This window comes from Ambystoma mexicanum, chromosome 4p, assembly GCF_040938575.1.
Source record: "Ambystoma mexicanum isolate Mex_15411 chromosome 4p, UKY_AmexF1_1, whole genome shotgun sequence".
Taxonomy (NCBI): Eukaryota; Metazoa; Chordata; class Amphibia; order Caudata; family Ambystomatidae; genus Ambystoma; species Ambystoma mexicanum.
Genome location: NC_090927.1, coordinates 692,436,616 through 692,451,558, shown reverse-complemented (window position 1 = coordinate 692,451,558; position 14,943 = coordinate 692,436,616). Strand labels below are relative to the sequence as shown.

The 14,943-nt window shown below is 43.5% G+C and overlaps 1 protein-coding gene across 1 annotated transcript in view; it reads left to right on the top strand.

The window, feature by feature from the left end:
• The window catches only part of LOC138453423 (CD109 antigen-like), a 1,481,241-nt gene that overhangs the window by 1,193,610 nt on the left and 272,688 nt on the right, over nucleotides 1-14,943 (top strand). The window contains exon 25 of the mRNA XM_069606256.1: nucleotides 6,697-6,925. Coding sequence (XP_069462357.1) covers nucleotides 6,697-6,925 — 229 coding nt within the window. The remainder of the gene's footprint in view (nucleotides 1-6,696; nucleotides 6,926-14,943) is intronic.

Below are 14,943 nucleotides of genomic sequence, written 5' to 3'. Positions count from 1 at the left end.
AGCTCATCAATTTCCCCAGAATATTCAACACGCTTTGCCGATTTAGATTGTACATGGGGTGTTTGCCCTCTCTGCATTTAAGAATCAAGGTGTGAAACTGTGCTCGTTGTGGGTGTAGATGGCGAGATGGCACTCGAGTTTCTGTTTTGCGAGGTGTCCATTTCACTGTGGTGGGAGTACCAGGAAAATTAGATGACCAAACATGCCTGAGCCTCAATGAGTCATTGGATTCAGCTGGAGTGGTGGTTTGATGGCAACCAGACTTATGAGAAACACCTCTTGACACTTCAGTATGGCACGATAGTTCACCCTGCATTTGAGCAAATGCCTTAGCCAAATTAGCGGATAGTCATCCACTCTTTTTTTTTTTAGTTCATCCGTCAAGGTCTGGGGTGCAGCAGTATCCAATAAATGAGGCTGTTGTAACATAGGAGCAAAAGAGACTGATTTTGATTGGGTTGGCGGGGCCATGAACAGTTGTGGTTGTACCAAAGATTTCAGAGGCCCAGAATTTACAAAACTCAGACACTAGTACTCTGAGTTGACTTGTCAGATGCTAAGGGAAATGGGGGAATTTTCTGAGCATCACGTAAAGAATTAACCAGTTGCGAGAGTGGCGAAAGAGGCACAATAGACTTAACTTTGGTACATGTATTAGGAGTTGGCAATATGGACTGGTTGGATACTCCTGTTGTTTTGGGTTGCACATTGCCAATTGGAGCTAAAGCACCAAGATGCTGGGTGTCAGACAAAGCTGAAGTTTTACCAAGAGCTTTAAAGAAAGTGTTGAGAGTGGCTTTTGGGTTTTTAGTTCCAATCATGTTTTTCGTTTTTTTTTTTTATAGGAATCAATATTTTCTTTTTGTTGTTGTTACATTTAGGATCCCTCGCTTTCAATTGTTGTAAATGACTCTGGCCATCAGTCAAAATAGATTGGATGCTGGGCAAATCCCCAGGGCGAGGAGGTACTACTTCACTCGCATTGTTTTTCAATAATGGGGGAGAAATATTCTTCGCATGGAATGGTCCAGGGCCTATAATGCCCAAGATTGGCGGAAGTGGGCAAGGAGCCAAGACAACAGGAGTCACCAATTTTGATGTTTGTAGTGACATGTTTGCAGAAGAAAAAGTTTAATTGTAGACAGCCAAATGGCTAGAAACCATAACAACAGACTTCAGGATTTTCGTTACTTTGGGGTACTTTTGAGAGCTGTTGTGTAGGGAGCCATTTCATTAAGTCTTCAAATTGAAGGGCTTGTCGAGTAACTTTGATGTCTAATGATTCGAAAAGTTTACATAGACTGTAAATGGCAGTGTTAATTGCTGTCAGAGCGGGTTGCACCATTAGTAAAGTTTGAGCAGAGTTGTCAATGAGATAGGGTTTGTTAGGGCGCGGGGTTGGTAATGCAAAGGACATGAGCATTGGAACTGCATTTACAGAGGACGGGTCGCTAGGTACACAAGACACAGAAGGCACACTGGTGATACATTTGGGCCCCCTTGTAGAATGGACAGACTCACATGTGCTTGCATGGATTCAGAGGGCAATAGAATCCGATAGTAATTGGGGGAATGCAATTGGTGAGATGGACATATTCGAGGTGCGCACAGCAGGACAATTTTTAGTGGATTCCATCATGGTCATGTCTGAAATCGGATGAGGATTAATACGCCTCAAGGGCGTGTGATGCAAGGCACTGACTTTCCCTATGGTCAAGGGGGAAGGCTTGCGAGTCTCGCATGATGAGATGGTGACTGGGGACAGAGGAGAGGAAATGCCTATTCTGTCATTGTGAATATTTAAAAAAATCGGGTTTGTTTGTTAGGAGACCGGGGAGTGACAGACGTGGCAGAGAAAAATGTTTGAGGTGACAAAGCTGAGTCTAGATGACCTGAAGACACTGGATAAGGCTGAAGGACAACTGACAACGGTGCGATAGAAGGCATGTTTGCTGTTAACTTGTAAGAAGTGTAGGAAGTCATCTAGGAGGTGATTGCAAGTCACAATGTGAGAGGCTGAAGCGCACTTTAAGAGATAATACAAAATGAAACAGACAAAAGAAAAAAAAGAAATACTGTCTTACCCAAGAGACTAGATCGACCAAATATTATGAAGTCTGTCACACAAAATAAAATGATTGCAATGGGATAAGTCTTTCAGGTGATTATTTCAACCTATGAGAATAAGAAACAAACAGGCCACGTACTAAGTAAATCAAATAGCCCCCGGCACCGTGGCTGCACGGCTAAGCGGCCAAGCATTACTCAACTCGGTACTCGCCCAAGATGCGCGCGCGTGTGATGCGCGTGCGTTGCATTCAAATACAATAGGCCAGTGAGGCGTTGGAGAGAGAGGCCCAGTCGCAATGCAGGAGAGGCGGGCCAAATGCCTCTGTCTCTCAACTTATGGGTAAAGATAGATGCGTGTCAGCACAGCAAATGCTCATGCAAATGTTCGAGGGTGGCTCGTGCACAATGTTCGTAGTTAAATCACCTGGCAGAGTAGCTTGCAATTCACGGCCGGTAGCCGGCAGGAAAACAGAGAAAGGCAGCAGTTCAAAGCACAGGTAGATCCGGACAGCAACAAACACTGCGGCCAAGCGGTACTCAACTCGGTACTCGCCCGAGATGCGCCCATTTGAGGTGGAGGTTGGTGAGGTCCTTCATGACTGCTTCCACTGGGAACTTCTTGAATGGTCTGAAGGCTTGTTTGTTGGCTTTCCAATGGGTGTGCTTGACTGGGGTGGTGTGAATAGTGATTGCCAGATGGTTCGACCAGTAGATTGGGTTTGGGGACCTGTGACAGAGGGTAGGTAGGGCTGTAATGATGGAGAGGATATTACCTTTTCTGTGTGTTGGGTCTTTCAAATACTGTCTGAGGTTCAGAGGGACAATAAGGCAGTGGAGATCTTCCTTCATGGATTTGGTTGTTGGGTTGCTAGAGACGTTGATGGTGGAGTGTGTAATTGACATGGTGATCGCCAAGTATGTGAAGTCTCTGATGAAGGTTTTGTGCTTGGGTCGTCTTTAGATGAAGGGTAAGGTGACTCTGTCTGTTTGGGAGAGCCGAATGTTGCAGGAGAGCAGCAGATGGTGGCAGTGTTCAATTGTGCGCATGTTAAGAATGCCTTGTGAATGATGGCAAGACCTCCACCTTCCTTCTTTGGACAGTCACTATGTAGAACGATGTAGCCATTGGGGATGAGGACATCTAGGATGTGGGTGGAGGCTGATGTCTTCAGGTCTCTTGCCATTATTAGAGTATCTTTTCATTTTTGGAGTTTTTTAGTGGAGATGTTAACCTCCTGCATAGTGTCTGTACCTCCTCTATATGAAGCGTCCACCTTTACACATGTGACCAAGTGGCAGTAACTTAGGAGGACAGGCTGTCATTCCCCACCCCCTTTAATGTTTTAGCACGCTCACTTTGGCCCACTAATAAGCAGCAAGTGCACTTCAGGAGACTCACAGGCCTCACAGGGAAATTGGATGAAACCCGGTAGCTGAAGCTGTCCAAATGTTTATATATGACTTGTGGTTTGGAGACATTTTACTGTTATGGGGAGTGTTGTAACAAATGAAGTCAGCACCACGCCCAGAGTGCATTACCTGCTTACAACATTAACGCTTGACTCACTATCGGACATATTTCTCAAATATAAGAATCTTTTGCCATTCATATGTTCCCAAATACTCTTTGTTTTTATGCAAAGCAGCCAGGACCCGCTTTGGTGCTATTTGCCACCACTTTGTCGTATGTGATTTATTTACAGAATGATAAGCTTTCACTAACTGATTGAATTGTTAATATATATTGAGGGTGCAATTTATTTACAGACAATAATTTGTTTAGAAAGCAAGCCAGAGACTTTATGCAGACTAAATGCAGACAAGACACAGAGACCATGCCGATTGACTTAAAATGCATGTTTGCACAGTCTCATGATGTACTGTTTGGGCCAGGCTGCACCCTTTTTAGGCGACACCCAGCACTCATCAAGCCATGCCGAGCACTTATGCTAAGCCCCCATGGTAGACTGCCCCTTGATTGCGCATCCTACTTAAAGCACCTGTCCTGCCAATGCATGCATTTTGCAATGGAGCCGAGTTAGAGGGGAGGTGAGAGTTTTTGGGGGATCTGAAAGAGATTACCAAAGAACATATGCGGGGCACTTCCTGTTCCTGCTTCCAAAATGAAAGCCTATGGAGCTGAGAGCTCAGGACGGAGGAGCAGCTCACTGCCATGCCTGTGGGACTGCAAAGGTAATCTTCTTTTTAAAATTAATTATTTTTGTGTTTGTCTGTCAGTGTGTGTATGCAAGTCAGGCAGGAAGGAGGTTGGTGAAAGAGAGAAAGTAAGAATTAATGTGTGTGTAAATGTGGGGGGGCAGTGAATGAATGTGTGTGAATGCTGGGGAGACAGGGTGGGTTCCCCATACTCATCGGAGCCAGTCCAGGGCCTGGAGGCTGGGGGAGTGACCGTTAAATATGGGGCAACTGACCTACAAGCATGGACATGTTTTCATACTGCAGCATAGTATTTTGTACTGCAATTTTTGGGCAAAGCTAACATGGTTTGTGTTAGTATGAGGGCGTATTGGTGTACATTGGTGCATTCACTATGGACATTTCTTTAAGTGGCATGGCTTTTTTACTGGCTTATGGGCAAAGCAAACGTGTATTTTTTAAAGTGAAAAAGTTGGCACATATCGGTGCAGCCAACATGAAAATGCTTTTGTACAATGGCAGAACACTGACATATATTGTCGCCAAAAACATGACAAAAATTAATTGCAAGAGGCTCCTCAGCACTGTTTGTGGCTTTGTATCTCTTGGAATATTTCCTGTGTTACCCTATAAAACTGACTGTAAACTGTTTGGCCTTTTATCATATTTGTTACAGAAAATATGTTGTAAAATGCACCAATTTAACCCATTATTTAGAAATAATTCTCAGAGAAAGAAACCCCACCCTCACCACCGAACCATCTTTGCTATGCTCAGTTATAATTATTTACACACATTCATAGGAAATGTTAACACTCCTCAATTAAAAAACATATTCAACAGTCGCCACTTTACAAATTCTCTGGAAAATGCTCCTATGTTCTGTTGGTGGCCTCCGCAGCCCCACAGCTCAATGGGCTCCAACACTGCATGTCAAGGGGGGCCGATGCCTCAGCCCTCATCCTGATTAAAGTCAGGGTAAGAGCAGGGCAGGGTGTTTGGCTGGTGCACGGAGGGGGGAGGGAAGGGATCCGCCTCTGGCTCCTTTGCATACATCAGACAGCTCTCCCAGCTTCCTGGTTCCATTCTGCATGGGGGCCAGAGGCTTGGAGTGGCAGACCATCACTGTGTGAAACGGCAAAGGAAGCATGTTTAATTTTAAAAAGTGTATATGTCTAACTTTGTGTGTTGGATGTGATTGTGCGTGTGTATATCTAAGTATATGCATGCGTACACGTGAATAGGGTTTGTATGGGTGTGAGTGTGTTGCTCACGTGAATGAGGATGCAGTATGTTGAATGTTCTGGGTACGCATGTGGAGAATGCAGTGTGAATGTTCTAGGTGCTCAGCATGCATGAGAGGTTGTAAGACGAGGTGTATGGGTGAGTGAATGGATGGATATGAATGTGATTGTGTGCATGTGAGATGGGGGTGGCAGGCATGGCATTTTTTACTGGGTATTTCTGATAGATACATTTTACTAGGCATAAAAAAAGACAAATAAAAAATCTGTCTCCTGGGTCCCCCAGTGCCGTGCACGCTTACATAATCACAATGATTATGTGTGCATAAGGAGCAGGTATGGCATTTTTTACTTGGCCACTATGATAAAGCAAGCATGATAAGTGCTATCACGTGTGTAGACTGGCATTTTGGTGCAGCCAGTCTAGCCATTTTTTACAGAGCTATGACATTTTGTACTGGGAATCTTTGCTAAAGCAAGCATGATAAGCGTTATTGTGTGTGTAGACTGGTCTATATTGGTGCAGCCAGTTTGAACACGTTTTCTTATTGTGTTATGACCTTTTGTAATGGCAAAGCCAACAGGTGAATGTTCTTATGTGAGGTACTGGCATATATTGACAGAGCCTGGTTAGAAATGTTTTCTTATGGTAACATTATTGAAATTTTGCGCGAAGCCAGAATGAGTATGTTTTTTTGTTTGAATACTGGCATATATTGGTGAAGCCAGCATTGAAATATATGGACACACCCACTGTGAATATTTCTTTTATACTGGCATATATTGTGTGAAAAGGCATCATGATTTTTTCATGAGTTACCCTTCAAAACAGATTGCAAACTGGCTTTTTACCCAATTTTTCACAGAAATACACACCATTTTAACTCGGTCAAAAAATCTTCACAGAGAACCCCTCCTCACCAGAAGTCACCTTGCTGGGTTCAGTCTCCATGGCTATGCTTGGTCGCTCTTGCATACTGGTGTAAAATATTTACATCCCCCACTTAAATTGTTCACCAGCCGCCACATGCTTTAAAAATGTATGGCTAGCATGCGAATTCAGTGTCGCCATACGTTTCTGACGTTTTGTGAGTAACCATGTACATGTCTTTTGAATTTTGTAAACGACATACAATAACTAAATGCCATTAGGTAATTTACAACATAATACAATATGATATACTTAATATAACCTTATGTATTCTTTTTTTGCTTTTTTTCCAAGGTTGTCCGCCTTCGTGCTAAGGTGTTTCCTTCAGGCTCGTGCCTTTATAAATATTGACCCATCTGTGCTGCAGAAGACAATAACATGGATTTTCCGGTTTCAGAAATGGAATGGTGAATTCTGGGAGCCAGGGCGATTGCTAAACAGTGAAATGAAAGGTGGCAATAAAAGCCCTGTAACTCTCACAGCCTACATTGCATTAGCCATTGCAGAGTACCCAGGACATGAGGTACAGTATTAGAAATCTATAATTACAGAATTATCAAATTTAAACATATAAACAGTATTTGATGTAAACCTGTGTGTGGGGGTGGAGTTGCCTGACAAACACTAGCCTCTTGTCTGCAGTCTCTAAAAGAGCCTACAACCCACCATCATGTCAATCATGTCATAAACAAAAAATCCTAATTATTCACATGTTGTTTTTGTCTTTCTCATTTGATGTCCTGATCACATATTACCTCTGCAGCTGCAGGAGTTTTCCCCTTGCATACACCTGTCTTTTTTTTTTTTTTACAGCCAAGACTGCAAACTCAAACGCTTACTATTCCGTCGAAGGCTGTGCTATACCAAATTACTTTATTTTACCTTCAGCTCCCAAACATAATGAAACTTAAAAACGCAAACAATAAAAAGTGCAGTCCAAAAAAGAGCAAGTACTAAACAAACTGCAAGGAACAGCTGGCTCCACTTAAACATCCATTAACATAGCAAGGAGGAAGAGGAAGGCTGCCCAAACAAAGAAGCCAATGACTGCAGACATAAGGCTGTTTGATGCTTTGTTTTATGTTTACCTTCAACTAGGCAGCCACCTCCGTATACAAGCACATGAAAAGCGATCAGGAAGGCAGCTTGCATCTTGATTGGAGTCAACGTTTCCATGCAAATTGCCACCTCTTTCTCCTCCAAATCGTCTCCTCCTAAAAGTGACGCAACCACTGTCTGCCCATCTTACAAACTACATTAACAATAGTGCAATGCAACTTGCATTTTCATTCATAACCTATCATGAATTGCTTATCCAAATGAACGCAGCGTGTCTCAATACATGCAGAATTAAGGACATAGAATTACATTTCTTAAATGGTCCCAATTACTGCATAATTAGGAGCCATGAGGCCCTGTTAATGCGAATCGGACTATAACAATATCATTGAAGTCCATGGAGAAGATTGAAAACAATAATAGGCCCTTCATAATTAAGAATCCATTTCAGCAGATACGAGTGAAAGTTTTGTTCCAAGCTGACATCCTGGGTGGTTTGTCATACTCGAAAAGAGTCAGCAATCACAAGAGAATAAGGATTAGCAGAAGAAGGAAAAAATGGTGCACTGAAGAAGAGTGTAACACGAAACATATATACATGTTGGCCAATAAGAGATGATGGCTAAAAATTGGTGAAATAAATGTATTTAAAAAACATTTTAAAAAAAGGTACCAATGAGCTTTTCTTATAAAATGTAGATGATGATGAATTTTTAAGTTGTTGTAACAGCCGGAAACTATTTTGATAAATATTTTCATCAATGTGAATAGTGAGGGTAGGAGGTTTGCCATCTTTTGCAATAAACTCCTGGACTGCCATTTAATCTCCTGCGAGGCTCCTGATGACTGCGAATGCCTAGTTATCAAACTCAAAATAAACCACAAGGTCTCCCTAACCATTCTTGCCCTCTATCGACCACCTAGACGTATGCACTCTTTCGAGGAACAATTCATCCGCCTGTTAAACAAGCTACCTAAAGCCAGCACTCCCGTCATGGTGGTTGGTGACTTCAACCTTTGAGCAGATGACCTTTCTGACTGACCTGCCACCTCTCTTAAGTCAGCTTTAGGTGTTATAGGGTACTCCCAATCTGTGACCGAACCAACGTAGACCGCAGACCACACTCTTGACTGGATCCTCTCATACTGCTTTTCCGTGTCTGACATCTCAGTCCGAGCGTACCCCTGGTCCAATCACTTTCTTGTGTCTTCCCTTGTTCAACCTCCTGCCTCCCACCCCCGCCCTCCATGGAGGACCAATGTTATCCCCAGTCATACCACAACATCGAGAACCTGTCTGCCATTCTTAAAACCAAGCTCATCGGGATTGAAAAATGTGATAATGCTACTGATTTGGCCTTGTTTCTCGTGGGAACCCTGAATGAAGCGGTCAACTCTCTCGCCTCCCCCTTCCCCTCCCAATCCAGAGTAATCAAACCAGCTTCTATTAAGAATTCCTAGTTCAATCAGGAGATTCTTGATTGGAAGCATTCTAAATGGGAAGCAGAAAGAAACTGGTGTAAATCCCCGTCGCCACTGACACTCGCCCTTTATAAACAAGCGGTGCAGCACTTAAAGTCAGGTATCATGGCTGCTAAAACCACCACCTTCAACAATAGGATCTTGCAGGCTAACGAGAGCTCTAAAGAGCTCTTTATGATCCCGAAGGAATTTGAAGGTAAGTCAGCCGTGGGACAAACTCCCACTAAGGATTCAAAGTGGTGTCAGGCAATCCACGATAAATTGAAACATAAGATCATTAAACATCAGGAGGCCATTGGTGACCATAGGAAGGCTAATCGATTCTCTGGGGTGGATACTTCCATCCCTGGGTCCAATCCTAGGCCTGCGCCAGCCCTTAAAGTTAACAAGTTCACTTTCTTCCCTGCTCTGAGGATGACTTATCCAAAATCATAAGTTTCATGAAACCTACCATTTGTCACAGTGACCTCTGTCCCTCAAGGGTCTTTAAAAACTGCTTAGACATTTTGGTTTTATGGGTCACTAAGTTGGTGACTCTTTTGCCAAAGGCCTGAGGCTCCAGTTTTTGAAGGAAGTATGGATTACAACCCTTACCAAAAAGAATAACCTCAACCCCTTTGAAGCCGGGAACTATCGCTCTATCACTAATGTCCCTTTTCTCATCAAAGTGCTTGATCGAGTGGCTTTCCTACAATTTCAGAGCCACATTGAGAGAAATAATATTCTTGGTCTATGCCAGTCTGGCTTTAGAGCCAGACATGACACAGAGACTGCACTTCTTGATTTAAAATCCAAACTTTCCCTTATCGTGGATAAGGTCACTCTGCCCTCCTAATGCTGCTAGACCTCTCAGTGGCCTTTGATCTTGTGGATAACTCCCCTTTGTCACTAGGCTGCGAGAACTAGCAGGCTGCTCGAAGGATGCTGTTCGGTGGATTGCGTCTTTCCTGGGACCCGCAATGCGAGAGTCATGGTGGATGGTCCCGGATCCACTCCTGAAGCCATCTCCTGTGGGGGTACTGCAGGATTCCTGTATTTCACTGACTCTTTTTAACATTTATATCCTGCCTTTCCTGACACTTCTCGACAACCTGGGTGTCCAATATGCTAATTACGCTGATGACACTCAGGTTGTCCTGAAGCTCTCTGGCATCTACATGCAAGACACGGCAAACATCAACATGGTCTATGGCGCCATCCGGGCCTGGATGGCAGCCAATGCGCTGGTATTGATCTAAGATCAAACTGAGCTTCTGATTGTTGCCTTGGGCATCGGTTGAAAAAGCTACCTGCAGGTTTTCAAAGCTTCAATATCACGGGTTCCACCATCCCATTGGCAAAAAGTGTGAAGACCCTTGGGGTCATGTTCGATGCCGAACTTACCATGAAACCCCAGACTGCCCTTATCCTGGCGTACTGTGGCTACAGCAATAAACGTCTTGGCCACATTCGTTCATTCTTGTCTCCTGGGAACATGTCCGTCCTTGCTTCAGCCTTGTTTAACTTGTGACTGGATTACTGTAATAGCTTGTTTCTGGACACTTCTCTTTAGAGATCTCCAGCTGATTCAAAATGGGGAAGTCTGGGCAACTAAGTGTCTTGCCAGACGAGTTCACATAACTAATGCGAGGAGGGAGCTTCACTGGCTCCCTGTGAAACATTGTGTTACCCACAAGACCCTAACGCTGAGTCACAAATGTCTGAAGCTCCAGTCCACCTCCTATCTCACTGAGCGCACTAAGGTCTACCAACCTTGCCGCTCACTCCGATCTTCGGATCAGGCTAGCCTCCAACAACCGGAATTCCAACTGAAAGGTTTCGGTGGCACCACTTTCAATGTTCAGGCCCAAACTGAACGTCGCCTCCCCACTCTACTCCTGACCACTGTTGTCTGTCTGTGTTTTCATGTGCGCCCTGAGACCTATGAGTGTGTGGCGCGTTAAAACAATTTAAATAAATATCTGTAAATAGATCACATCATATTTCTAATAATTACAAGTGTATTGGCTTACAGTTTAATTGAACCCAAAGCTTCCCCTACATGGATTATTCATAGGTATTGCCATCACTTTCTGCTCAAAATCTTCCCCCTTGAAGGTAAACGGCCTCTTGCTTTTCATCACGCAAATAACATTAACAATACTGGAATGAAACTGCATTTTTATACAAAACCCTCCATGAATGCACGAAAGTTACATTAACAAAAAATTACAAAAAGCACTATAAACGAGTAGAACGATGCCTGTATCTATACCAATTAACAATACAACCTGTTAAATGCTTTCCAACTCGACATAAATCAATAACGGTGCAAAATGAATGTGGAACAGAGTAAATTCCTGCATTTCAACTCCGACACTCTGACTTAGTGTGAAAGGGTTGGCAAGCAATGCCATAGAACCCTAACTGCCGGAAAAGGATTTTAGGGGACTATAGAAAGATCATGAAGTGTGTCAAAAATATTTAATAAATGTTCAAACCTAGGCACTATTTAACCATAAATTAGTGGTGTCCTACCTCTGTACTCCAGGACACTATATTTTTATATTGAAAATGTAGTGTTAAACAGGGCTCTAATTATGGTAGTACAAACTCCCTATTTCTACATCTAATGATGATGGACAAAATGAACAGTCACTGAATGCGTGGAACAGCCATTCATTGTTTTAAAAAAACTTTACGAAGGGCCGCATCAGAGATAGGCAGTACACACATGAAAAAGAATCAATAAAACATAATGTTCTTAACATAACACATTTCTGAACATATGCATAAGACTTCACTATCTTCAGATTCAGGGAGTGTAAGCGGAGAACTATATATAGTTCTTTGTTTAACAGAAATCATGATTTGGGAGAAACTCATCATGCATTTAGATAGACAATTCAGTAACGTTACCCAGGCCACAACACATTGTTACGGTCCAGAAACCATCCGGATTTGCCATCCCAGATAAACACCAACATATTTCCTAATATAGGGAACGTTCAATCTGTGGTGTTCTTGCTGCCTGCAACTGAGGAAAGCCTTAAATGGTTTCCAGATATTACTGGATCTAGATCTCGCCAATAATATAGAGTTAAGACCTGATCCGGCAGGCTGAATGAGGCCTTATTGTCAGGGGGCCACAGTTAAAGGCCTTAGCAAAGAGGGCTGGTAAGACGCAATACTGCCGGAGAGGGTCTTAAGGCTGTTAGCACCCCGGGTTTCCAATTGCTGAAACCCGGGTGTTACAAAAAAAAAGTATTTTCATTAATTGAACACGACATGCACAGCGTCCCATTCAGTGAATGAAAATACTGTGACAAAATGGCCTCCGTGAGTCTGGAAGGTGGGGGTCCATGGCGGCCACGGCGCAACAGCAGAAGCGCGTGGCGGTGACTGAACGGACACTGCCGCCGATGAAAACAGGCAAGTGAGGCAGGAAGGGTGGAGAGAAACTTTTTTAAAAAAATTAGGGATGGTGGGGGTGGGGGGAGATGGCATTACAGGAGGGAGAAGCAGCCTCCAAGTTCCATGGAACACGGGCTGAGATTGGCAGTTTCAGCCTGTGAGCTGCAGAACCTGAATGGCGGCCCCAACCCCGGGTGCTTATAAAGAGCAATACTCCATTTCTGAGTCACAACGCCATGTTAGATCAGACAACCACTTAATAATTGTGGGCAAGGTCGGACTCGACCTAAGTAGCAATATACACCTCTTAGTCAGCAGCATGCAAATAGATAGTGTTCTAGCCCCCTTGGAGATGCCTGACTTCCACCCAAGCAAAAGACAACATTTCATCTGAGACAACCTGCTCAATCATTCTGCCTGTCATGTCTACAACTTCAACTTGTTCTCAAAATGCAGAAAGCTTCGGACACCCCCACATTATATGTAGGAACGCTCCATCGTCTTCTTTACATCTAGGGCATTTACCATCTGCCGATCCCTCAAACTACAGTTGTCTAGAATGGAATATATAAGCTCTGTTCAAAATCTTATATTTAATTAATTTGAACCTCATATTGAGAGCAACCCTCTGCATGTACCTACACATATAATTCCAGAGCTTATCTATATCAAACCCAATATCCGACCCCGACTTCATTCTACAGGTAGAACTACACTGGGAGTAGCTTTGAGTGCCATTTGGTAGATAATTTAAACCACCCTTTTTGAATTAGCTGAATTAACAATGTATTTTAAAATCCGGAATGAGGCCGGTTCTGATGGGAATTCTGGAGACCAGGCACGAAAAGCTGCTCGAAGTTGGTAATATTGGAATGCTAGCCTGAAATCGTGACCCAACTTTGCCTCAACTTGCTTCCAGAAGAGGAATACCCCATCTGGGTAAAAATCTAACATATGATTAATCGCTAGTCGCGACCAAAATGCCCATATTGTTGTATCACATGTCGGATCCAGACCCTGTATCCCCCATACACACAATTCCGGTGTGTACCATGTTGTGCCACCAATCACTTACTCACTCTCCCCTATGTAGTAAGTGTGCATGACATGACCAAACTTACACTGGTCCTCCACCTTCCATTCACCAGAATACCCTGAACAGACTAGGGATGAATCGACCTCCTTACATGTGAAAAAGTTTGCAATCGGGGATCCAGAATGATGAAAACGAGACCTGAGCCACCAAATAATATAATTCCATGTCAGGAGCATTTAGTCCCCCTTGATCATATGGCCTAATCTAGGTCTCCCATTTAACTCTAAGTGTTTTTGGATACCAGGCTAGCCTCACCAACAATGATCTAAGCTCTTTAAAAAATCGGAACCCCAGGCTACACTGGCATATTAAGGAGAAAATATAATAATTTTGCAAGTATTACCATTTTCATGATAGCAATACGACCTACAAGGTTCTGCTTAAGTTGCTAAGTATATGCCATTAGATTGTCTCTCAACAACATAGCCCAACTTCTACTGATCTTAACACTCAAGTATTGAACCGACTTCTTTTTCCATCGGAAAGCTCCCGTCCCCTGTGGTTTCCTAGTACCATCTATCAAGGGGAAACAAATAGACTTGGTCCAGTTCACCCTTGTGCCTGGTGCTTTACTGAAGTTTTCTATCTCCTGGTTAAGCTGGGGACAGATTACACTCAGGATCCTTGACATACAACACTATATCGACGGTGTAAATTGAGATTAACTCCCGCATTCCCTGAAGCGCAAGACCACGCTGCTGATGTAAAGTCTGTAAGCGGACTGCCAACTGCTCCATGGCAACCTAAACAGTAGTGGTGACAAGAGGAGCCCTTGTGTGCCGCATCCCAAAGGGATTGAGTCAGAGTGTTTGCCAAATAAACCTATACATGCCAAGAAGTTGGTATAAAGCATTTTTACGCATTTCAGAAATTATTATGGAACTCCTACCATCTCCAAGACCAGAAAGAGATACTCCCACGATACTGACTAAAATACCTTCGCCATACCTAACAGTGCTCCTAGAGCTTGCACTTCAGGGTCGATTTGTGCCAGTATCGCAAACATCTGCCTCAAATTGTGGGCTGTAGAACAGCCTGGAACAAAACCAGACTGATGCAGATGCAGAATTGAGGAGAAATAAGGGAGTAGTTTGTCGGCCAATATTTTATAGAAATTTTGGTATCAAGATTTATTAGGGAGATTGGTCTGTGGGAGGCACAATAAATGGGATCTTTGCCCAGTGTTAGGATTAGTGAAATAACACCCTGCCGCATCGTTGGGGGGGGGCAGGCAGCTTGACCGGATTGCTTCTTGCCATACCTACAACACATGCCGTGCCAGATTGGGTCCAAACCTCCTACAATAGTCTGCCATGATGCTGTCTGAACCAGGGGTCTTAGAAGATGGGAGGACCGCGATTTCCACCAGGATGTCATAGGTGGTAATAGGAGCATCTGGCACGTCTTTAGCAACACTGTCAATGGTCCCTAAGGACACTTCATGTAAAAAAGAGTGCAATGTATCTAGGTCACGTACCCCACTACCGGCATACAACTTCTCAACAAAAAAA